The sequence below is a fragment of the Pogonomyrmex barbatus genome, unplaced genomic scaffold, assembly GCF_055798465.1.
Source record: "Pogonomyrmex barbatus isolate J1 unplaced genomic scaffold, ASM5579846v1 scaffold15, whole genome shotgun sequence".
Lineage (NCBI taxonomy): Eukaryota > Metazoa > Arthropoda > Insecta > Hymenoptera > Formicidae > Pogonomyrmex > Pogonomyrmex barbatus.
This window is the reverse complement of record NW_028297111.1, coordinates 4,095,721-4,122,938: the sequence shown is the minus strand read 5'-3', so window position 1 is coordinate 4,122,938 and position 27,218 is coordinate 4,095,721. Positions and strand designations below refer to the sequence as shown.

At 38.0% G+C, this 27,218-nt stretch overlaps 1 protein-coding gene across 11 annotated transcripts in view; it reads left to right on the top strand.

Moving 5' to 3' along the window:
* The window catches only part of Grip (Glutamate receptor interacting protein), a 256,270-nt gene that overhangs the window by 189,485 nt on the left and 39,567 nt on the right, over positions 1–27,218 (top strand). For all 11 annotated transcript variants that reach the window (XM_089073303.1, XM_089073301.1, XM_089073299.1 and 8 more), the window contains one exon: positions 19,077–19,396. In XM_089073303.1, the coding sequence (XP_088929429.1) occupies positions 19,077–19,396 (320 nt within the window). The remainder of the gene's footprint in view (positions 1–19,076; positions 19,397–27,218) is intronic.

The following is a 27,218-nucleotide window of genomic DNA, read 5'->3' as shown; positions in this document are numbered from 1 at the left end:
TCGCAACTTGATGTGTTATCTTCTTCTTTCTCTTCAGAAGTTTCATTTTCTGCATTTCCCTGGTTTAGTATTTCTTCAAAGTGTTTCTCGCCACCTGGTCAATTGCTCCTCCTCATTAGTGAAAAGTGTGCCCTCTTTGTTCTTAATTGGTCGATTCCGAATGAGTTTTCCCAGTTAGCGTCTTCGTGATATCGTACAACTCCTTCATGTTCTCCTATCACTTGATGCGGATTCCGCTCTTTGAGTTAAATTGACTATCCACTGCTTGCGGTCCATCTTACTGTACTCTTCTTTACTTTCCGTTTTTTGTTTAGGTAAGCTGTTTGGAGTTCAGCTTTTTGGGTTCTACTATTGTTCAGTTTGAGTTTCAGCTCTCTCTCTCTCTCTCTCTCTCTCTCTCTCTCTCTCTCTCTCTCTCTCTTATGAGCTTCCAGATGTTCGTAGTCATCCATTTTTTCCTTCTAGGTTGTCGATAGTACTCTTTCTGCTGTGCGTAAATGCGCTCTTTATCTTGCTCCTCGATGTTATCATTCTTCTCCATTCGCAGTTCCTCAAACCTGTTGATAATGTCACTTTGAATTGTTGTTTGTATCTCTCTTCGCGCAGTTTCCCTACATCGAATCTTCTTCGCTGGGGGTATATGTTTTCCTGTTAGCCGCAATTTTAATGCGGATGCGTGCAGTCATCAGGTGATGGTCGCCATCTACATCCGCACTCCTCCAGTTTCTGACGTCCAGTAGAGATCTCTTCCACTTTCTTCTGGTGGTAAAGTGGTCGATTTGGTTTTGAATATGAAGAGGACACTCATGACATTTTATGGCATCTCTTATGAGGGAAGATAGAGCTGCCGATTAGATCATTATTAGCGCAAAAGTCTATCAGTCTTTCTCCGTTATCACTTCTATCAGCTATTCTATACCGATCCATCACTTGTTCTAGGCCTAGGTTATCAGCTGCTACTTTTGCATTATCCATAACAATGACTATATCTTTTTTCTTGATTGTTCGCATAGTCTCTTTTAGTTGTGCATATAATTTCACTTTTATTTCAGCTTCTTCTGATGCATAGCATTGAATAATTGTCACATCTTTTATCTTTCCTCTGAACGTAACGAGAATAATCCTTGATGAAATGGGCCTCCAATTAAGCAGGCTATTTCTTACTTTTCTACTCAGTATTCTTACTCCCTTTCTAATGTCGATCACTCTCATTTGGCTTCCCGGAATACAGAAAGACTTGTCTATTTGTAGTTCTTACCTCTCGAACTCGTTTCTTCATTCATCCCCAGAATATCCAGTTTACATCTTTTCGCTTCTGCCACGAGTTGCCTCAACTTTCCAGTCTTATAGAGTATTCTTACGTTCCAGAATCTTATAATCATGTCCTTTTTCAAACCAAAGGTCGTCGTTCTCTCAAAATCCGGCCTTCTTCTCTTGGTTTCTTTAATAGTTATGGTTTTTAAGCGGGAACTGCGAGTTATTAGACCACATCCGCCGAGGGGCTGCCACTTTAAAGTTCTGACATTGGCTTTCATTAGGGTGTAGATGTTGTACTGAGCGAGCGCCATTTCCTGCGCTCTTACTTTATTTGTGACTCGTTATACCGCCAGTGCTCGGTCGTCAGAGCCTCGTCGATGGTAACAGGGCCGAGTGTCTAGGCACTGTACTAGAAGGTGAGGTTGACAAATGTACTGTGCAAATGCACAGAAGAGGTTATGGGAGTCGCATCCTGTGCCTTGCACCCCACTTATTATTATCCCCCCATTATTATTAGAACATTAATTTTTTCATTAGCACAGTAATTTTTGAAGATGTAAACGTAATGCCTCTGTTGATGATTTTTTGTGGATTTTCGAACACAGCGAATCATTTCTCTAGTTGTGATATTATTTTTGAAGTTGTCGATCAAGTGAATAAAATCACATAAATTTTGTAAAACTCAATTATTATCAATATGTAAGCGTGACTTCCTTGTACTGGGATCCTAAATGGTCAATATGAAATGTAATAAGTGAAGTAACGTCTTTGAGAATATTATGTAATAAATCTTCCTGCCTGCCATTTATTACGTTCGGTTACTATACAAAAAATATAGTTTTTTACGACTTTCAATCAAATCTATCAAATCTATTTCACATATATAGAAATCAAAATTCTTTTTTTGATCATTCACTCTATTTTATTTATGGAATGATCCTTATCACGACATTGTTTAATTATGTCATAACACATAAATTTAGACACGACTAACAATAGATCATCATTGTATCTTCCGATATAATACTCTGCTCTGCAATACAAAATCATTGCTATGCATCAGTGTTTTAAGGAAAGGTTGTAAATCTTAATCGTCATGTGGTTTTAAAATTCACATCACAAGACTTAAATGATTTTCCTCAATCAACATAACTTGTGGCGGATTTCTATTTAATGCGTCAACGTGATGCATTGACTTGTCTGAGCGGTATTCAATAATATAATCAAATTTTTCGAGAAGCATCACCTATCTCGTAACGCGTAAGCACAGATCTTTCTTTTCTATACTTAAAAAAAAGCACGAGAATTTATGCTTTGTTGATTATCCTTAAAACGATTTCGTGTTCCCGCACGGATAGCGATCAGTCGATCGCCGGGGGAAAGCGAGGACGTTGGAGACACAGAAAGAAAGAAGCTATCTCTTCTCGAAGCTATTATTCTAACAAAGATTTATTAATAATTGCAATTTGATTTTTGTACAAAATCTGACCGTGATCGGACGTACAGCGTTTCGCAACGTGTATTCGAATATTCGCAGAAAGAGTTGTCGTTCGGGCGGTCGGAATGAGACGTTTGGTCGCGCTGTAATTCGGGCGCGCGGCAGTAAATGCACGTCGCGCGAGCTGTCAACAATATTTGTTTGTCACGGCGGGTGTTGTGAAAATCTCGATTTCACAAGCGTTTTATTAGATTCATGGCGAATCACCGCCGAGAGGGTTGATCGTGTCGGAGATACGCCACTCTGGTTGCACAGATCCGGACGGTCCCGATCTCGCAGTTCTCGTCGGCGACAATAGAGTTGCCGAGCGTACTGAGTAGACCGGAATGTGCCCTAGTGGTTGGAATTCGGGTCAGGGTTTTCGGAAGTACCGGGGGATGATCCCCAATATTCGGCGGAGGAATTTAGCGACAGCTAAGCCGGATCAAGCGGACTTGGTGCGTTGGGGAGATTCCCAATAAGTCTTTAGCTTTTGCCATGTGCGAATTCTGAGTTCGGTTTTCTCTTTGGCGAGGTTTTTCCGAGAACTTGTTCTCTCAAGAGCCGAAAACAGGAAAAGATGTTTTCTGTGGAAAGCGATGCTTTTTTATACCCGAGATCGATCTCGGTATTTTTGGTCGGATCAGTCAGATTGGTCGATATCGGGGGATGTATCTCCCTCCTCAGAATCGGAAAAAGAAAAGAATCGGATAATTGGCTTTTTAGCTATAAGAAATAGAAGCGACGCGGAACGCGCTAACGCTTGTAGGCGCGGAGCATGAGGAACACGGCGCGAGAGGAATACCATCGCGGATTCGCGTCTATTTCTTCGCCTGTTCTCCGAATATGTTCGGAGCACGTGTCAACAAGATTAAAAATTGGCGTAAAACGCCGTTTGCGGCCACATACGAAGTCAGGCTACAGGTCAGGCGGGCGAGCGCTTTCTCCTCGCGCGCTCTTATTTGTGCAACTTAAATATTTAATAACTCGAAAATTATTGCAAATATCGCAAAATGGTATAAGACATTTCATTTATCTCGCTCCTGTCTACCTTCTCACGAGCGATGAGAAATGGATGTCCAGTGCTACAGGACATCCTGTATATGTATATATTGTTATATATGTAACCGATATACATATATATTATTATTTATTTCTCAGAATCACGTTTTTTTAAAAAAAAATGTAATGCTTAAGGCTCTCTTGCTGCAGCTATATTGAATTATAACATCAGAAGCAAGAAATGACAAGCAAAATGTTTTTTGCACCGAAGAATTACCAAATCACTGGAGCTAATTGTTTCTAATAACTGAATAGTGACTATTATTATATTTCAAGAATTATTTTATACTTTTGCGATCTATTGAACAAACATCTTACTTTTTAATATTTTTTACAAATTTTAAGAATATGAAAATATTATGTTTTTAAGGAAAAGATACCAAATAAAGCAATACGACGCAAAAAACTTTTGCATGTCATTTTTTGTTTTTAACGTTATATAACTCATGTTGTATTGCGAAAAAGCCTTAAAAATGTGATTTAACATGACAAATAAATAATAATCTCGTTTATAGATTATTAAAATATCATTAAATCTTCATGGATTATGATTTAAAAAATTTTCGAACATTATTTTATTAATAGAAAGTAATATACATTTACATTACATTGAAATATTATAATATAATAAAATTACAATCGGACTTTCGTTTCTCGTCGGATAAGCCGAAGTGATGAATTTTTGCGAAGGGTAAAGTGAGAGCGAAATGGAGGAGAGAGAGTGAGCGTGAGTGGAGGGTGGAATGTAGAGAGAGACCATAAAAGTGAGGAAGAGTAGGATGAGGGAGTGGACAGGGAGCAATGGAAAGTGATAAGAGTGTAGCAGGAGTGGACAAAGAGTGTGGGATAGAGGTAGTGAGAGGTAGAGAAGAAATATAAAGAAGGCATAGATATATAGATATATAAAGAAAGTATAGAGTACGTAATACAGAGATGGAGAGATGGTAGGGAAATGTAATAGGGAAAGATGCTAAGAAGAGTGAGGGGAATAATGTGGAGGATTTTATGAAGAGAAAAAGGGATTTGCTAAGGAAGGACATGAAGGAGGAGAAAAATATATTTAAGAGAAGTAATTAAATAATAAGATTGCCGGAGGGAAGGGAAGCAAATAATGATTTAAGGAGTTGGTTGGAGGAATTGAAGGAAAAGATGAAAGAGGAAATAAGAGAGGTGGCGAAGGGGCAAAAAGAGGCGATGAGAAACGAAGTAGAGAAATTGAGAGAGGAGATGAGGACTAAGGAAGAAAGGTGGGAGAAAGAGAGGGAACAGCTTAGAAAAAGAATTGAGAAAATGGAACGGGAAATGGAGGAAATAAAGATAGCGAGGAAAGAAGGAAGATAGCGAGGAGAAAGTCAGTGCGGAGAGGGCAGAAGAAAAGCTGGAAAGAAAGGAAGACAAGAAGGGAAAATGGAGAAATGGAAGAAAAAGATTAAGGGATTGGAAAAAAGATGAGAAATGAGGGAGAGGAGGGAGAGAAGAAAAAGCATTATAATAAAAGGGTTGAAAAAAAGAGAAAGGAGTTTGAGGGAGAAAGTGGCAGGAGCCTTTGAAGGGAGTGAAGATTAAAATAGAGAAGGTGAAAAAAGTGGAAGCAGGTAGTGAAGAGAAAGAGGAGATGATGATTATGAGATTTGAGAATGAGGGGATGAGAAGAGACATTAAAAATAAGTTAATTGGTAAGGAGATTTGGATAAAAGATTTGACATGGGAAGAAAGAAGAATAAAATAGAACATAAGGAGAGAGGGCGCGGAGGGCAAAAGGGTAAGGATGGAATAGGGGAAATTTGGATAGAGAGGATATGGTGGATGTGGAACGAGAAGAGAGGGGGGGATTGAGATATGCCCGGGAAAGAAGCTGAGAGAGCTAAGAGGGTTCAAAAAAGGAAGAAGGGGGAAAAGGAAAAGGAGGGAATACGAGAGATTCAAAGAGAGGGAAGGGAGGAAGGGAGAAAGGAACAACGGAAAGAAGAAGGAGAGCAGGAAGAGTAAGAGGGAATGGGGGGGTGTAGGGAAGCAGAATGTAAGGAAGGAAATGAGAATTTAGCGAGAAAGCGTTCTGGAATGTGGCGGGGCTCGCTAATAAGGGAAAGGACTTTTGGATAGAGATAATGAAGTGGGATATTGTGTTAATGAACGAGACTTGGATGGATGAAAAGGGATGGGAAGGATATAAGGAATATATATCGAAAGGTTAGATGGTAACTACAGATGGCGAAGAAGAAAAGTAAGAAAGGAAGAGCGATGGAAAGAATGCTGATAAGAGTGAGACGAAAAATTAATTAGAAGAGAGGAGAAGGGGGACAATGGTTTAATGACGATTGAAGTAGAATTGAATGGAGAGAATTGGAGGATAGTGAGAATGTATGTAAATGGGGATATGGATAGAGAGCTGGAAAGTGTGAGGGAGTGGGTGAAGGAAAGGGAGGAGAGGATAAGAATTATAATAGGAGGGGACTTTAATGTCAGAACGGGAGAGGAAAGTAGGGGAGTGGATAAGCGAAATTGGAAAGAGGGAGAAGGAGGAAAGAAATCTAAGGACAAGAAGAAATGGAGAAGGAAAAGTGCTGCTAGAGGAAATAGAATGGACAATATTTAACGGGAACGTGGAAAGGAATAGAAATGAAGCTTGGACGTATACGGTAGAGGAGAATCAGTTATTGATTACGTGATAGGAAGTATGGAAATGAAAGAGAGGTTAAAAAGGATGGAGATCGGAGTGTATAGATGGACCATCAACCTCTGATGGTGTGGATAAAAAAAAACGGAAAGAAAAAGAGGAAGGAAGAGAGGGGCAGAAGAATAAGGAGATGAGTCTGGATGTTAAAAGGCAGAAAGGAATTCATTGAAGTTTTCAAGAAATTGAGAATGAGAGACGGTGAAGTGGAAGAGATACGAAAGGAGAGAAGGATTAGGGAAATATTAAGAGAGTTGTAACGGAACGCATTCCTCCGCTCCCTTCCTCCTCCGATTTTCCCTCGATCATCAGGTGGAGTGCGGCAGTGACCGCAAAAAGCTTAGTTTACACCTGATTATTTGATTATTTTAACTTGTAATATTTCGCGAACTCCGAAGCGACGGAGTTAGAGCGTGAGAATACCGCGAAATGTTTTCGTAGTATTCCCCCCGCGCTGCACCATGCGCTGCGCCAGCGAGTGCTAACGTGCCCCGCACCGCATCTCGCGCTGTACCAGCAAGCGTTAATGCGCCCCGCGTCACGACTGCGTCTAGAATCGCCGTAACCGTCGCCGCGCCGCGTCTCACTACCGAACTCCTCTTCCTACTCCTAGATATCCGCTCCTATTCCTTATCTCTCTAATTAGACCGATTCCTTTTCCTCGCTCCCGTGGAAAAGGATGCTACTTCCGAGATCGACCAATCTGACTGATCCAATCGAAAAATATCGAGGTCGATCTTGGGTATAAAAAGGCATCGCTCTCCACAGAAAATCATCCTGTTCCGTGCTTGCCTTCTTAGAGCACGTCTCACAGAAAAGCGAGTATCCGAACCCGATTCCGGTAGAAAGCCACAGGCTTATTGGGAGTCCCATATATTGGGACTCTTCTCAACATGGTTCGCTTGGCTAGGCCGAAAACCGCCTCCGAACCGTCCACGGCAAGCCGAGAGTTGCTGGGATCTTTTCAGTGAATCCGCTCGATGATCTGACTCCGTCGTATCCGAATTTTGCCGCCGTGTATCGAGGTGCCCCCCGATACAATCGCTCCTGTGACCGATCAGTTCCGAGTATCAGGATACACCCCAGCCGACCGAGTACACTCGGCAGTCCGAGCCCTCGCGACTCCTTCGCGAGAACGAAAAGAGCACGGGTACATCCGTTCTCCGACCCGAGTAGTCATAAAATTTTCCGCAAAAATTACGCCCTCGCGAACGACATCCACACCCGCGATCTGAACCACGCATGTGCGATTTAAATCGCCAAATTTAAAGATCCGCGACAACACGTGCGATACCGCTGCGCGCCCCGCATCACCCAGTTACGCACCGCGAGCTTAGTATCGCACTGACCGCCGGAGCGATATCTCATCCGTATAAAAACGTGTTAACACGCGCCGATCGCCGTCCCGCCCATTCACGGCCAATTCTATTCGCATTCCTTTGGATTATTTGTGCGTCTTCATCTGACATTACTCATTGTTTTTTTCTTTATTATTAGTTTCGAATAAACGATTGTTAACTTATACCACGATCTATTATAATTGCGACCCTTCTCATTCTGTCTCCAACGCTTCCCCACCTGGTAATCGACTGACCACTATCCGCGCGGGAAAGCGAGATGTTTTAGCGTAGTAGAGCAAAGGAGGAGAGAATAAAAAGAGGCTGATAGGAAGAATATATAGAGAAAAAAAGAAATGTTAGGAGGGTCTTGAGGAAGTGGAGGAGAGGCGAGGGTGATGGGCAAACGTATAGAAGGGAGAAGTTGATATATAGGAAAATGTTAGAAGAAAAGAAAAGAGAAAATAACGATAGATGGGAGAGATAGGCAAAATATAAGAATGGAGGGTCAGATTTGGGAAGTGGTGAGTTAGGGAGAGGAGAAAAAAGAGAAGAGTGAACGAGGGGATCAGAGTGGAAGAATGGGACAAGTATTTTAAGGATTTGTTAGGAATGAGTGGAAGGGAAATAGGAAGGAGAGCAGGGAAGGATCAAGAAGAGAGATTGACAAGAGAGAAGATAAAGGAAGTATTCAGGGAGGTTTTATTTCATGAAAAATAAGGCGATTAGGGTGAGAAGTTTAGAAATATAAAGGAGAGCAGATAGAAGAATGGGTTTGGGATATGATAGAATCTGGAATGGAGAGGGATTAAAGAGTCATAGTACCGATAGTTAGCAAGATTAGGGAGATCTTTAGATAAGAAAGGATTAGAGCTAAACGTGAGCAAGACAAGCATTGTGCGATTTAGAAAGGAGAGGAGGGGAGGACGAGAAAAATGAATTGGAGATGGAAAAGAGGAGTGATAGAGAAGGTGATGAAATACACCTATCTATCACAATGCAGAGCAATGGAAGGCAGGCAGCACATTTAAGGGAAAGGATGAAAAGAGGAATACGGCGGTAATGGGGATGGGGGATTGGGAAAAGAAAGTTTAGAGGAGATTGCGAAAAGAAACTTTGGTTTGTTTCAATGTGTTAGTATGATTGATAGTGAGGTATGGAATAGAAATTTGAAGGTGGAGAGAGAGGGAAGTAGTGGAAAGATTGCAGGAAAAATATCTAAGGTGGATGTTAGCGATGAAGTGCACTGAGATGTACGATTAAGAGTTACAGAGAGGGAAGTTAAGGGAAAGAGCTGGAAGAAGAGCTTTAGGTTTTGAAAGAAGATTGGAGAAAGGGAGAGGAAATGGCAAAGAGATGCTGGAAAGAGCTAAAGGAAGGAGAAAGGAAAAGATGTCGAAGTGGAAAGAGGAAAGAAAGGGATACTTTGTGGAAAAAGGAGTGGATTGGGAAAAAATAGAGGAAGAGGGGATAGATTTGGCGGATTTAATGAAAAGGAATTGCAAAGAAAAAAAAAAGATGAGAGAGGATAAGGAAGTCAAAGTACAATGAGTTATATAAATAGATAAAAAACGAGGAAATTTCGAAGTATCTGAAGTAAGGATGAGAGGAAAGTAGACAGAAGGTAGTAAAGTTTAGACTGGGAGGTGGAATGAGGGGAAATAGGTATTGGATGGATGAAGAACAGAGGTGTAGAGTATGTATGGAGATGAAACGTGGCAGTATATCTGGGAAGCGTGTATTGGATGGGGGGAAGGGAAGGAATGGCAGGAGATGATGAGAGTGATTTTAGGAGAGACGGAGAAAGAGTGAGCAGTAGGAATGGGAAAGGAGGAAAGAGAGGGGGTGACGAAAGGGAGAAAAGGAGAGAGAGTGGGAGAGAAAGAGGGGGGAAGAAAGAGGAGGTGTGACAGATTGAATGAACGGATGAAGGTGTGAGTATGCGCGAAAAAAACCGGAAGTGATGATCCTGGTAGGCTAAATTGTAGGGACAGCGGCGTGTATATGTGTGTGTGAAATAGATTAAAGTAAGTTAGGTTAGAGTAGGCAAGAAATCAGAAAGCAGCATTTAATTTGTAAGGCGAACGATGATTATAAGAACAATAATTGTAATTTGTAATTTGTAATTGATAATTGTAATGAGATTGTTTTTATAACCCTAAGGAAAATCAATAAATCTAATTATATTATTACTATTATAATAAAATTACAATCTTTAATACACAATCAATTGTTATTTCTTTAATATCACAACTCTAAACATTTGTTTAAAAGTGGATATACAAATCAAAGACCAGAAGAATTTAAAAATCCAGTCAAATTTAGTTTTGAAGAAACTTCAATATGATATCGAAAATGACAACATATAGTTAAAATAAGATGTCTTTTGTGTAAAAAATAATTAAGTTTAAAGCATTTTTTTATTGAGTATCATTATCATAATATCATCGCGCTCACTGTGATCACAATCACGAATCGCGTTTCTCAGCCGCGCGCGAAATAACAACACTTTTTTATAAAAAAACGGAACTTTATTACGACAATAGAACAATTAATACGTCACGGACACACGTCCGTCTGCCTCAAATCTTTGCGTCAACGACCGCTTGACGACCGCGTCGACAAGGAACGATCTTCAAGTTGGAAATCGATATGAGAGTAGCGCCGAGCGAAACACCACTCGGTCGTAACACTACTCCCTCTTTGGAATTGTCCCGACAATTTCAGGGAACTCGCAGAAAAATCTTCTTCCATGGTGAAATTTTCAGGGAATCTGTAGGCTTCCTGCTCTATCCTGAGCTACTGCTGCGGGTTACTGAGCGCCAAACTTCATCCCTCCCGGAAGTCCCGTGCCGCTGCAAAATCATCTTCCCTCTTCTTTCTTGATACTTCTTCGTCTTGCATTTGTGTCTTGCGTAACCTCTCTCTTGAATCTTCGGACAAGAGAGGGAAAGCTTCCGTAGACCCTTTCGTTCTTACGGACATCCCAAGTCCCCACCTCGGCATTCGCCCTAAATCCCTCGGAAAAACCACGGTTCAAAAAAAACCGGGCAGTCTTTAAAAAAAAAAGATTTCTTTAGCTGGATGTATGGACAGTAAGCAGAACATTTTCCTCTTAAAACATTTTCCTCGGTGCTAACAAACCTCAAACAAGAAACGTAAACATAAACAATACATAAACAGTACCTACTAAAAGAACTTTCTTTCAAATTGTTTCCCCAAAAATGAAATATCTACATATCTTTTTTATACATTTATAGGCTCAGTTTCGATTCTTTTTCTTACAAATTTTTCCTTTCCTCAAATGTAACTAATTTAAATGCATCACTTTACTTTTATGTCTTTTTATTTTCTGAATGCAATAAACTACGTCGTTCAATTTCCTAATCATCTCATAAAGTCCTTCCCAATTACTTTGCAATTTGGGAGCCCTTCCTCGCATCCTCTGAGGATTATAAAACCAAACCTTCTGGCCAGGCACAAAATTCAGTCGCCTATCCTTTCGATCATAATTCATTTCATTCCTTTGCGATTTCAAATCCATATGTTGACTCGCAACATTATGGGTATGATTCAGTTTCTTCCTCAATCTAAATGAATATCCTCTTTCCTGAGGAATATCACCGGTTTTAGAAGGACAACCACGAAGAAGATTTATAGATAACCTTAATTCTCTTCTTAAGTTTAACTGTGCAGAAGTAAAACCTGTGACTTCATGCTTGGAAGATCTGTAAGCCAATAATTCTAAAGGAACCCAATGATCTCAATCATCTTTCTGATTTTCTGAAATAAATTTAGATAAATAATTTAACAAAATCTGATGTCGTTCCACTTGACCGTTGGATTGTGGATGAAGGAAGAGGAGTAATGCGAGTTTTCTTTATTCCTAAAATTTGACATAACTCCTGGAACATTCGCGATTCAAAATTCCTTCCCTGATTCGTATGTATTTCTATTGGCATTCCATGCTTAGATACTATCTGGCTTATAAAGACTTCTGCCACCGTACTAGCTTTGATATTTTTGAGTGGAAAAGCTTCCATCCATTTTGAGAAGCAGTCACTACTAACAAATATTTATTCCCGGAAGAAGAAAATGATAAGGGATCTAACACATCCATCTGTACCCTCTCAAAGGTTTGAAGTGACGCTCAAAGCACTCACAATATAAATCTGAAAAGTAGATTTTTCCTTCCAGCAGGACATTTTTTAGCAACACAAACTTTATAGGTCCTTATCCAATGTTCTACATCCTGTTTGCATGTTTTTCAAAAGAAACGCTTCCGAATCTTTTCAAGAATTTTATTAACTCCAAAACTTATTCTCCTGTAGGAGAATTATGAGCCTCCTCCAAGATCTGCTGCATTATTTTTTGAGGAACAACAATTTGAAAAATAATAGTTTTCAAATCAGGAGACTCTCATCTCCTATAAAGAATTCCATCCTTAATAATCAAAGAATCCCATTGAGACCAATAAGTTTTCGAAGAAAAATTCCCGAAAATAATCTTATGTCGAAAAGGACGACTATTTATTTCTTTACTCCGAAAAACTTCAACAATCGAAGGATTTTCTAACTGCGCTTCGTCAATCCTTCGATTCTCTTCTTTTTAAAACTATCCTTCCTAAATATTCTTCTTTATTTTCCTCCTCTTTTCTTTCCACTCTGGCGTAATAAATGCAGTCATTTTCCGCATAGGGATGTCTTGATAACCTATCTGCGTTCCCATGCGATTTTCCTGCTCGATGAGAAATTTCGAAGTTATATTGCTGAAGACGTTCTAATCAGCAGACCAACTGTCCTTCCAATTCCCTAAAAGACATCAATCAGAGAGAAACATGGTCAGTTCTTATTAAGAACTCACGATCATATAAATAATGATAAAAACTCTTTAACGAATTCACTATCGCCAATAATTCTCGACGAATAACACAATAATTCCTCTCAGTTTTATTTAGAACCCTACTAAAATACGCAATAGTCTTTTTCTTTCCATCTTGTATCTGAGACAAAACAACACCAATACCAATGATTAGAAGCATCAGTATCTAAAATAAACTTCTCTGTCTCAGTCAGAAAGGATAAAATAGGAGAAAAAATAAAAAATTGTTTTAAACTCAAATGCCTCTTGATATTGATCATTCATTTAAACCTACACTGATATTAAAGAAAACAAAGGTTTTACGATTTGAGAAAAACTCTTAACAAATTTCCTGTAATGGGAACAAAATCCTAAAAAGCTACGAATTTGTTTCTTATTCCGTGGAACAGACCAATCTTGAACGGAAGCAATCTTTTCAGGATCCGTAGAGATCTCTTCTTCAGAAATCTCATGTCTCAGATATTTTATTTTCTCCCAAATAAAGAACACTTCTTCGGATTAATCTTTAAATTTGCTAATCTAAGACGAAGAAAAACCTCCCGAAGATTAGCCACCATTTCTTCAAAAGTTTTGCTGAAAATAACAACGTCATCTAAGTAAACTAAACAAATTTTATTCATCATTTGATGAAGAATCTTTTCCATCGTTCAAAAGTCGCCGGAGCATTACATAATCCCAATAGCATAACAGTAAATTGTCATAAACTATTTCCAATAGAAAATGCCGTTTTCTCCTTATTCTCAGAGCGGAGTTTTACCTGCCAGTACCCCATCACTTTTTAAATCAAGAAAAACCAAGAATTCTTGAATAATCGATCAAGAAGATCATCTATTCTTGGTAATGATAAGAATTCTTGTCAGTGACGACATTGAGTTTCTTGTAATCAATACAGAATGTGTGTGAATGTGTTCTCAGTGTTCCGTTTTTTTCACAATTACCGTAGGTGAAACCCAAGGATTATGTGATTCTTCTATTACCCCTTGAATTTTCTTTTCTTCTATAATTTTCTCTACTTCATTACACATCTGTAAAGGAATGCGCCTCGGAACTTGCTTAATAGGACCTGATCCCCCTACAGAAATAGAGTGCTCGATAACCGAACAATTGCCCGCCACAACGTTTTCGGAAAAGACATCTTGAAATTCATTAATAAATTTAGTAAAACGCTCTTTCTGCGAATTACTCAATCCTTCAGAATTTCTTGTGGAGAACTCTGCCAAGAATTTCGGAACTTTCGAAATCTCTTTTCCAAAATCATTTATGCGTGAACAAGAAAAATTCTCTTTCCTGGAATCAGTTTTTACAATCGAAGACTCTATTTAATCCGATTTTAATAAGGAAATCCGCTTCAAAAAATGCATTCATCTACTATATTTACTACAAACATAGGACATTACATTTCTAAAGAAAATTTTCCTAATTCCATTCGTACTAAAATGTTACGTCCAGCCCAGAGTAAATTGTAAAATTTATTTTAAGAATTAAGAATTTAAATGGATGAGAATTGAATGGACTCGGAAGGACGAACAACTACTTTTTTGAGAATCAGACGTGATCTCGAGTCGAACGTACTGTTTATGTCTCGGCACTGGGTCAGTGATAAAGAATCGCTAAGATGCCTCGCTGTAGACGTACGTTTGTCAGTCGTTTTTTAAAGAAACTTAATTCTTATTACCAGGGAAAGACCTCGTGCAATCAATAGGATGGAGAAAAGAAATCGAGGATTTTTAAGAAAGTAAAAATTAAAATTTAAATTTAAACATTGATTTTAATTAGTAAAATAAAAGTATACATAATATATTAAAAAAAGACGGAAGAAATAAAAGAAGAAATATTTGTGTAGATGTGTGTGTGTGTGTGTGTGTGTGTGTGTGTGTGTGTGTGTGTGTGTGTGTGTGTGTGTGTGTGTGTGTGTGTGTGTGTGTGTGTGTGTGTATGTGTGATATCGCGGGTGTTACATAAATGCGGCCATCGGGTAGGATTCTTACGAAGGAGAGTGTGAATGTATGATTGAATCTTTGATATGATAATCCTACTCGGTAATACAATTAATATTCTTTGATTAGCTGAACTGGTAATTACATAATAAGCAAAATGAAGGAAAATTACAAAAATATAATAAGAAAAATAATAAAAATTGTATATAATATGTGTATGATGACAGGAGATTAATACATGAAGGTTAAGGAGAGGAGTATCCTTATTGTTCCTCGAGAAATGGAGTGATCAGGTCGATAGGATGGGATTCTTCGTTTTCTATATCCTCAAAAAGAAGTTCGCCACCTCGGAATAGAGAACCTGGGGATAGGGCGTAGAAGTCTAAAAGATATTCTGCATCGGATGGATGCATGGGAGAATAACTAGGTGCGATCATTTGATATTGACATTGTGTCGGAGCAGAAGAAGGAATAGAATTAGCTGAAAATGCTGAAGGTTGATTTAGGGAGGATTCAGGAGTAGTAATAGTTAATGTTGACGGTTTAATCGGCTCTTTCGATATCTGCTTAGATTTCTTGGTTCGGCTCTGACATTTGCGACGATTTCAACTGCAACTACGACGATGATGGGATCGTTTTTTAGTATTGCATTGTCGAATTTTAGAAGCTGGGACTTCCGTTTGATTCACTAGGAGGAAAAGAATTGATCAATGAAAAGAGGTGTGAATGTGTATGAGAGAGAGAGAGAGAAAAAGGAAAAATCAACCAGGAACCTTGTATAACTCAGACCGGTTAAAAGAGAGAGAGAATGAGAAAAGGAACCGGGGATCTTGTAAAGCTCTAATCAGTGTAATGAGAGAGAGAGAGAAAAAAAGGAAATGCAACCGAGAACCTTGAATAGTTCTAACCAGTAAATAGAAAGAAAGGAAGACAACCGGGAGCCTTGTATTTTTTCTTCAGAAAGTTGGGATCTTTCGTGAATCGAAGTGTTCGAATAATTCGAATGGTTGGTTGAATGAATGGAAGTGACACTAATGAATTAATAATGCTGCCGCGGTTCGGAAGCAGCTCTATTTATATGGGATGATCAGGGTCCGAATCTTAGTTGGAAAGGCAAGACGGTGGCAAGAACTCTGTGCATGCGTGCGTGCGTGCGTGCGTGCGTGCGTGCGTGCGTGCGTGCGTGCGTGCGTGCGTAAGGATAGGATGTTTACATTAGATGTCTCCTTCGCTTCTGTTTGGCACGTGCCAAGATAACAGTATTCAGACTTGCGACGGCTCTAACTCTGGACTAATAATAATAATAATAATAATTCTTTGCATATTCTTTTTAAAATTTCTTTTTAAAATTAAGCGTATCATTATAATAATCAGAGCAGTTGCAAATCTTTCTCTTGTTTTTTGAAATTCAATATAATTCAATATCTTATGGAAGAAGAAATCAATATTCTTATATGAAGAAAATTATATTATTTGTTATTATTTCTTTTTTGGAAAGAAAAAAATCGTGGACTCCACTGGACGTAACAAAAAATTTTAAATCAATAGGAACCTCCTCCCCGGTATCTCAATTTTCTGTTTTTTACTCAAATTTGCTATTCGATTTAATTAATTTTCTACTAAGAATCGAAACATTGGAGCCTATGTCAATTTTGAAAACACATTCTTGCCTATCTACATTTCCACGAAAACAAAAATTATTTGAATTTCCAGTTAAATTTCCAAAAGAAAAACTCCTCCTTTTTGAAGTCTCTTTCAATGCCGAGCTCCGCGGAACCCTCACGCAGAACTCGGCAAACCCGAGTTTCCCTGCTTTGAATTAGAAAGTGCGGGACATTCAGCCCGAAAGTGTCCCTTGGCTCCGCATTGTCAGTATTCTCCTACATTTCGGAGAAATTTCCTCTTCTCTTTAAAATTTTCAGGTTTCCTATGATTTAAAACACTCATCTTTCGATTCCTAAATGTTTTGTTCTGTTTATTCCCAAAATCAGTTCTCTTGTTATAATTACAAAAATTACAATTTTTCGAAAAATTATAATTATTTTTTTTTTCCAAAACTGTTATCTTTAATAATTTTTATCGCCATTGCTCTTTCAACAACAGCCCTTTAAAGATATGAGCCTTTGTAAACTAAAATCTGTTTTATGTATCTGTCTATAAGCGCAACAATGAATTGCGAACGCGCAATTTTATCTTGTAAAGGGGACAGGCGGACACTCCGGATAAGCAAGGGACGAGATAAATGTTTTAAATCCGAACCAAGAAGCTAACTTCTCCCTGAAATTTTGTTTTTGATTTATGAACTGCACATAATAAGTTTGTGTCGAAAATTTTTCTCCAAAGCGCAATTCTAATCGCGAAACCAAATTATCGAACTGCGAATTTTCCAATTTATCTTCCTCTAAAACCGCATGCGTCTTCCCTCTAAGACACGACGCTAATACGACAACTTTCTCCGCATTCCCCCAATTATTCGTACGCGCGATTAAATTAAATTGCGTCAAAAATTCTTGCAACGGGACACTTCCGTCATAGATATCAGGCTTTAATTTAAAAGCCTGATGAAAAGAGATTATTCACAAAAATTAGAATTGGGGATGGTGTGGCTTGGTGTGTAGCATTGCTCCTCCGAATGCTGTTCTAACTCTCCCTATTGACCGGGAAGCAAGCAAGTCTCTTTGTTGCAACAGCGTAGTTCTGTTCTCGTGAGACGAAGCTCCTCCAATGTGAGTCTGAAAACCGTCTCCATATCTGTCGTCTCCGATTGCTCCATTCGCACACAAGTTCTCTTCTTAGCCATCTGCCTTCCTGTTGCACTATCGGAATTCACGGATTCCGTTTGCTGTTTCCGTCACACCTCCAATGCCCGCCAGCGCCAGACTCTCCGTCATATCAACGACGATCGGTCCGATGGATTGTTACGATCCCGGATGACCAAAATGTCGCGCTCACGACGGTCACAATCACGAATCGCGTTTCTCAGGAAAGCCGCGCGTGAAATAACAACACTTCTTTATAAAGAAACAGAACTTTATTACGACAATAGAACAATTAATACGCTGCGGACAAACGTCCGTCCGCCTCAAGTCACAACAATCACGCTTGATAATCACTTGACGACCGCGTCGACAAGAAACGATCTTCAAGTTGGAAATCGATATGAGGATAGCGCCGAGCGGAACACCGCTCAGTCGTAACAATATCTATAATGAATGATGCAATATATAAATTTATATCATATGAATTTATTATTTATATCATATGAAAAGTTTTGTCTAAACATTCTTTTATATATCTCATCGTTTCATTGACAATTGAAAGGATCAAATATATGCGTTAGTCTTTGAGGAATTGTGTCCCTTAAAACTTCAATTGAGCTGAAATAAAGAAAAGACATCTTAAACTTTTGTGTTTTTAAAAAATATGTTATTAAATATGTTATTAAATACGTCTAGAAATTAGCGTATAGAGGCAATATAACAGCGCAAAGAAATAACAACGTAAGTGAACAAAAATAATTTTAAATTTAAGATACTATTATAATACAATAAAGAAAGAATGATTGAAAAATGATTGAAGTGGATGTTTTTCTATATGTAACTAAGGAAAATAAAAAAAAATTATTCTTATTGTTATTTTTATTTGTAATACATAATGCAGAAAAATAATTTTGCCACGCAAACGCTACATAGAAGCACAAACGTATGTATATAATGATGTTTTCAGGTTATTTCTGAAAGATGCAATTTCGTAAAATAATTTTCTAATGGTTGAATTTGGCAAAAAAATTTCCTTTAATTTTTATTCTTAGAAATAAGTTTAAATTTCACAGATATAGTAGTGGGGTGGAGGGAGGGGGATATTTTAAAAAAATATGAAATTTTTGGAAAATCTAAATACATAGTTAGCACATAAAGAACTAAAAAACAAATAAAGAACTAAAAGTTTTGTCTAAACATTCTTTTATATATCTCATCGTTTCATTGACAATTGAAAGGATCAAATATATTAGTTTGAAGAATTGTGTCCCTTAAAACTTCAATTGAGCTGAAATAAAGAGAAAAGACATCTTAAACTTTTGTGTTCAAGGAGAATCAAATCGGTTTCGAATAGTTATGATAAATCCCTTGTGAGAGAAAAATAATATATATGCATGCCACAACATTGTGTTTTAAATATTTCAAAAGCTATTAGTTTTTTGTTGTTTATGTTATAATTTTTTTTATGTAAAATTATGTAAAATTTATGTAAAATTATTATGCTCTATTAAATTCTGTCTGTCTTTTCTATTATCATTATTTCATGTTTCTGTTTCCATTAAAATAGGATATTTTTATACATACCTAACAAATATGCCTTTTATGTTTTATTTTTAATGTAAATTTACATATATACACTTTTAATTATCTGATATTTTCTTATTAATTATTCTCATATGTTGGCATGACTAGATCGAATTAGTGATAGAATACAAAGTTGGTGGATCAGTAATGCCAAGTTCCGGAATCTTCACGGTGAGAGTAACTAGGCCGTTAGGCGGTCAACCTGATTTGGGTCTCACAGTAAACGAGGATCTAATAATCACAGAGGTCCGCCGAGGATCACTTGCTTATCGAACAGGTAGTTTAGCACCTGGAGACAAACTACTTGCAATAGATGGGCAAAATCTAGATCCTGGGGATTTGCGACAAGCTGCTCAATTATTGCATCGACCTGGTGGCTCAATAGTTGCTTTAACCATTAGAAAACCGGATCCTAATACGGAAATAAGGTATTTAATGACAAAATATTTTTAATAAAAATTAGCTTTATACATTTTATTAAAGTTTATTATTTATTATTTTTATAAGATATTACACTAAAATAAAATTTAAAATCTATAGCAGATATATTTTTCTAAATAAAACTAATAGTAAAATATATTTAAAAATATCAAAAATAGATCAAAAAATTATTTTGTTACATTTATTTAATCTTCAATATTAATACAACAAATTTTGCATTTATTTATCGCATGCAATGTAAAAATAGAAAATTATTTCTTTAACAGCACATATAGATACTAACAAGAAAACATAACAAACTGTCTCTCTTCATTTTAATCAGTTTCGAAAATATTAAAGAATAGACAAAAATTATACATAAATATTTTTTTATATTTGCGTTCTCACACATTAAGAAAATGAAATCATCTCTTGAAGAAAATCGATTTTTCTTCCTGAGTGAATGTCATCCAAACTGTCAAAAACATGGAAAAAGGTTTTAAAAAAAAATTTTATGGTTGCAAATGAACTTTACAAGGGTGAATTCGAACTGTTTAAAAATGTTATATTTTTTAAAACACTCTCATCTGACCCTTAATTTTCAAAAATTTTTAAATTTTTATAGCGACAAAATTAAAGAGCATTTTATGTTGAAAACAACATATATAAGAATAATATATATAAGAAAATCATTATCCAAAAACACATTTTTGAAAATGAATGACGATGACGAGGACGACATTACATATCATTCATTTAATTTTCATCGTAAAACAGATAGTTGTAATGTTCGAATATATTTTATTAATGAATATTTATATTTTGTAATGTTTTATTACCGTAACACTATTCAAGACAGTTTTGCTAAGGCATAGTTTTATTTGTATTGTTTACATGAGCATTGGTATAAAAGAATGCAGATCGTTACAGCAGTTTTCACAGTTTTATAATTGAATTCGAAGAATTAAAATATTACGAGTGCGTGATATGAAGATTAATAAGTGAATATATGCTTTTAAAAGTTTTTATTGCTGCTTATTTCATACATTTTTAGTTTTATAGGTTCTTTAAGTTGAAATTTATATAATAATTATTTGTTTTATTTAATTAGAACTTTTTATAAATATTTAATAGAATCTACTAACTTTGATAATATTTTTTAAAATCTTTTAGACAGTAATACATGATTTATGTATCAAGAAATGCAGTCGCGATTCGTCGCCAAGTGTACGCGCTAGCGCTTTTCGAGTGCAAGACCGACAGTGTCCTTTTATGCGAGCCAGTGAGTTGCTAATATCCGTGATTATCAGAACTCAATAACAGGTGAACCGATCAAATTTTAGATAGGCGCAATCGATTACTTAGATTTAAATTTAAATTATAATAAAAGTGATCTTATTTTTTGTCTATGTATCCTATAAGCAGAGATATTGCAATCCAAAATTCAAATCGGGAAATTTATATTCAAGAAACATCATTATTATTATTGTCATCTTCGCTGTCTGTATGGATTACAGTTTCAATTTTTACTGCTACGAAGTGGCGGCGCTAGCAATCAAATCTTCGACATGATATACGAATATTATATAATTTCATGATCATTTCATGATCACTTTCTTCTCTCTTTGTCTCTGTTTTTGTCTCTTCGCATATTTTCGCATCCGTTTCGCAATTTTTCCGCATAACTTTGCAGCAATTCCGCAATTCTTCTGTAACCTTTTCGTATATTTCCGCAATCTTTCCACAACTCTCTCACAAACTTTCCCAAATATTAACTCAACCATTACACAACTCTCTCGTAATCTTTTCGTATATCACCACAACCATTCCTCAATTTCTAAGAAATCATTCAGCAGTTTATCAACAACTTTTCCGTAATTCTTTTGCAATTTTTCACATATTTCCGCAATCATTCTGCAACTTTCTCACAATTTCCGCATATCTCCGCAATCATTCCACATCTCTCTCATAATCTTTCCGTAATTCTTCCGCAACATTTTCGCATATCTCAGCAATCTTCTGCATATCTTTGTAATCATTCCACAATATCTTAGGAACATCTCCGCAATCTTTTGTAATTTTTCCGCATATTTCTTCAATCATTCCGCAATCCTCCCGTAATTTTTCCATATATCTCTGCAATCATTCCGCAACTTTTACACAATCTTTCCGCGTATCTTCGCATCCCTTTCGCAACTATTTCACAACTATATTTCAATCATTCTGATACTTTTCCACAATCTTTTCATTCCTTTTATGACTCTCTCGCATCTTTTCTGCAATTATCTTTGCAACTATTTCACAACCATTCCGCAAATATTCCGCAACATTTCCGCATTTTCCTACAACTATTCTGCAACTTTCCCACAATCTTTTAGCATAATTCCTCAATCATTCCACAACTCTTTTACAGTCTTTCCGCCTCTTCAGAATTATTACGCAATTCTTTTGCAATCTGTCCACATTTCTGCAACTATTCCGCATATTAAAATTGTATATATATATATATATATATATATATATATATATATATATAATTTAATTATTAGAACTCTGGCATAAAAAAATCAGAAGACACTGTAGTGTCTCGGGTGTCAAGTCAATCGAACACTACCGCGTGACTTTACGCAAGTCGAGATGCGAGCACCCGAAAATATCGAATCTCAATAATGGATAAACCGATCAAATTCTAAATAAACTCGATCGGTAACTTGTCCGTGAGTCCGATTTGCATAATAAAAATATTTTTATTTTTCTGCTACGTGCCCTATGAGCGGAGATATTGCTACGTAAAGTCCGATTTGAAAATTTTTACTTTAAGAAATGTCGTTGCCTTTGTATGGTTACAATTTTTGTCACGAGAAGCGCTATTGATTCAATGTACATTGTCAATGATTTGCTGAGTGCTACAGTGATCTTGACTTATTGGCCTGATTTATTCGCAAGGTCAATAAGACTTTCACTAAAAATCACTGAAAGATTTGCATTGACAATTCGTTTATACTGTTCACATATATCTTCTTTATATCTTTATCTGAATTAATCTATTAACACATTCAGTCGATAACATATTCAATTGATAATATCAATAGATAAAATAGTTTATGCACTGACCTACGATACAAAATCTTGCGGAATCGATAATACAGCAATATAAAAAACTATTTATTATACGCACTCGCATAGTATAATAAAAGAGATACTAGAGCTTATATCCTATATAAACAAAGTGCATTACCAATTATGTTGTAACGGAGCGCATCCTTCCGCTCCATTCCTCTTCCGGATTTCCCCCGACCGACCATCCGTCGGGGACCGCCGAACATCAGGCGGAGTGCGGCAGTGGCCGCAAAGAGGCAGCAATGCCTCCTTTTTTAATACTTGTATACGCGAACTCCGAAAGCGTCGGAAAATACCACGAAAACACGTATGTTTTCGTGATATTTCCCCGCACCGCGCCAAGCGTCGCGTCAACAAGCGCGAACGCGTCCCGCGCAGCACCGACGCCGCGCCACGCAACCGAGCGAGCGTCCCGCACCGCGCCACGACCTTCCCACCGAATTCCTTCCCTACCAAAAAACCAATCATCCCCCGATCCTTTTTTTTCCGCTCCTGGGGAGAGGGATGCAACCCCGAGATCGACCAATCTGACCGATCCGACCGAAAATACCGAGATCGATCTCGGATATAAAAAGACATCGCTCTCCACAGGAACTCACTCCTCGTTTACTCCTGTTCCTAGCTCGTTTTCCGAGAGCCCGTCTCAAAGGAAGCGAGCATCCGTAACCGGTAGCAAGCCTGAGATTTGTTGGGGTTCTCCCCAACGCGCCAAGTTCGCTTGGCCTGGCCGAAAGCCGTCTCCGTAGCTCGCACGGCAAGCCGAGAGTTGCTGGGGTCTCCCCAGCGCGTCGAGTTCGCTCGACCCGACTCCGCCGTTCCCGAGATTTCACCGCCGAGTATCGGGGTTCTTCCCGATACGACCTCTCCGAGCACCAGGGTACACCCTGGTCGGCCGAGTACACTCGGCACCGCCACTTTCTTCTCCGTACACAGCCGGGGCCCTCCCCGGCTGGCCGAGTTCACTCGGCATTCCGACAGACAGACGAGGGGCGCACCCCCCGTCAGCCGAGCACTCTCGGCAGGGAACGGGCACACCCGTTCTCCGATCTCAACGATCCGCCGACCTCGCGAAATATCCACCCTCGCGACAACACCCGCGACACGCGTGCACGATTAAATCCACGCCGATTTAAAGGCCCGTGACGAACACGTGCGACACCGCCGCCGCCGCGCGCGCCCCGCCGAACTGCGCGCCGCGATCAGTATCGCGCCGACCGCCCGAGCGATCTCTTATTTTGTATTCACGCATTATCCGCGCGCCGATCGCCGTCTCGCCCGTCCACGGCCACGAACATTAAACGCGACGATTCGGTGCATTCCATCGCACCACTCTTAGTCAAATAAACATCGTTATTTATTATCATTCTCGCCTAACAATTTAATCACACCTTTCTGTCTCCAACATCCTCGCTTCTCCTCCTGGTAACCGACTGACCGCTCTCCGCGCGGGAAAGCGAGACCGTTTTAATGTAAATAATAAAAAAATGCATGATATTATTACAAAATTATCTTTAAAAAAAAAATAAAAGAAGGTGTCAAGTAAAGGGATATATGTGCCCTACGAGCGGAGATATTGCTACACAAAGTCCAATTTGTAAATTTTTACTTTAAGAAACGTCGTCATTATTATTTGTGTAAAAGATTTGGTATCAACTGTCATAACTGTCGGCAAGTTATAGTCTAATAAACATTAAGCTACAAGTCCACTTTAGCCAAATTATATATTTCATTTATATAAAAGATTTGATATGTCACTATTTTTAAAAAACAAAATCCAATCGATAGTATCTTTAATTTAAAAATAATAAAAACCAAATGATATGTATATCTTTTTACCCATTCAAGACTCTTTCTTTTCTAACCCAAAGAGTAGTAATTATTAGCTTTAAAATATTATTATATCGCAAAATTGCTTTACTCAATCTCAGTTTTTATTACAAAGAATTAAAGAGTAACAGTACAAAATAAATAAAATTTTACTAAAATTTTATTTAAAGGAAAAAAAGTTTTATGTAAAAACACTTGGCGTTGCTCGATCGAAGGAAAATAATGAAAATGTAAAACTAATGATGAAATTATCTGAATGTTGTAAATAAAGGCAAGATTTATTGTTTAATATGATAATTACAATTCACAATGAATGCAAGAAATTAAAATAATCGTATACTTAATTCTAATTCGTACCGTATAATTTGATAACATTTACAATTTGGACGTGCTCGTCGGTTTGTCGGGTTCGGAAATTAATAAAATTATTTGACTCAAAAGTTGAATAAATAAGTATTTATTTATTAGGTGTACAAAAAAGTTCTGAGCTTTTTTTTGTAAAATTCAATCTTTATTCAAAAACAAACAAAAAAATATTAATCAGCGAAATATTCCCCATTTGCATCAACGACCTTTTGCCATCTTTCGGGTAGCTTGCGAATTTCTTGACGATAGAAGCTCACCGGCTTCGAAGCGAGTCATCAATGCATTTTCGTATCTCTTCAAATCTCACGAAATGTGTATCAGCCAAATGATGCTGCAGCGACCGGAATAGGTGGTAATCGGAAGGCACCATGTCTGGGCACCATGTCTATATGCCGCGTGCGGGAGAAGTTTCCCAACCTAACGCAAAGATATGGTCCTGAGTCGCTTTCGCAACATGTGGTCGAGCATTGTCATGAAGCAAGATCACTTTACGACATCCTTGGCCAGTAAATGGCCTCTTTTCTTCTAATGCATCGCTCAAATTGGTCAATTGTTGTTGGTAGCGGTCTGCCGTAATTGTTTCACCCGGTTGTAACAACTCATAATACAACACACCTTTCCAATCCCACCAGATACAGAGCAAAACCTTCTTGGCGTGGATATTGGGCTTTGGCGTCGATATCGAAGATTGACCAGGGACAACCCATGATTTTCTACGTTTAGGGTTATCATAAAGAATCCATTTTTCGCCTGTAATGATTTTGTGCAGAAAATCTTTTTTCCGGAACTTTGAAAGCAAAGTAAGTGCAGTGTCACGCCGACGATTTTTGTTGTCTTCGGACAATTCATGTGGAACCCATCTACCTTTCTTCTGAACTTTTCCCATCGTATGTAAACGTACGGAAATAGTTTGCTGCGTAACGCCAAGCTGTTCTGCAAGCTCCTTTTCAGTTTGCGCAGAGTTTATATCCAGCAGTGCTTGCAATTCGTCCGTTTCAATCTTTTGAGGGCGTCCAACATGCGGTTCATCTTCAAGACTGAAATGTTCTTGGCGAAATTTTTGATACCATCTTTTACATGTAGTATGACTTACAGCGTTCTTTCCATATGCAACACAAATCATTGCCAGTGGCTTCAGCAGCATTTTTCTTCAGATGAAACGCGAAGTGGATAGAAAATCGAATATGCTCTTTTGTTATTGCCATCGTGAACACTACTGATTTTTGAGGTTATGTGCATCAAACGCCAAACCGTATGGCATTTTAGAAAGCCAAATGTCAACGCTTTAAAACCGCAAAAGGGCGAGAAGATATATAAAATTTAAATTGTTATTTTGGTAGTATGAAATCTAAAGCTCAGAACTTTTTTGTACACCTAATAAATTAATAGTGTGAATATGTATATACAGCGGAATAGATTCGCTCAACGTGTTGTTGATATATTCGGTGGTTTTATCTATGGGCATCTTGCAGTGCGCGAAGTGTGTGATGTGCACTCGGAATGCGAGGCGTGTGCATTGGAGCGAGTGATTGATTTACGGCGGAGCCTAATGGTAGCGTAGGCGCGCAATTAGTTGAGCGGTGATTCGTCGGTGGCGCTCGTAGTGTACGACGCGTTATTTGCTATTGTCGCATGATGGATGCGCTTTTGAATGTCAAGAGTGAGAATGCTCGTTCTTGTTTTTGAATTTTACATGAGAGACAAGTATGCTTGTCGGAGACTGAGAATGCTCTATCCTGTTCGTGTGGTGGTAGGAACAGTGAGACTGAGAATGCTCCGTCTCGGAATTGGAGGGTAGGAGAAACGAGTGACAAGTATGCTCGTCGGAGACAGAGAATGCTCTCCCCCGTTTTGCTTGTATCGTGAGAGGAAATATTGAAACTGAAAATACTCTGTCTCGGAGAAGTGAGAGCCAAGTATGCTTGACAGGGACTGAGAATGCTCTATCCCGATTTTCTTACTTTTACAGAGAATGATACCTAGTGTCGAGTATGCTCGGCGGAGGTCAGGAATGTCTCGGTTGTTCGGTATCGCTCGAAAATGGAAACAGGTCGGAGAATCGGATCGGTTTGGTCCTTTTACCGAGAATCGACCGGATTTATATACCCACCGCGATGGATTATTTTGCAAGTCGCAAAATATCGCAGTCGCAATCATCAACAGTGTTTTGGCGCATACGTGGCGGATGCGTGTTTCCGCGCGCGCAACGGTCGATGTGTTCGGTTATTTTTGAGCGCGGAGCCCGAACACATTTATGCTAGAATGATGCGCGGAAGGCGTATCGTTACAATAAAATTTTATTAAAATAAAAGAATTTTTATGTAAAAACGTTTGGCGCTGCTCAGACCTCTAAATATAAAAAAAAAACACGAATAAATATATATAATTTCGACTGAATGAAAAAAATAAAATGTTACAAGAATAAAAATATTTTTCAGCGTGTATATGTGAGCAAGTTTGTGCGACTAGAATTATATAGAATTTTAGTTTTAATTTCTTGCGTTCATTGTAAATTGT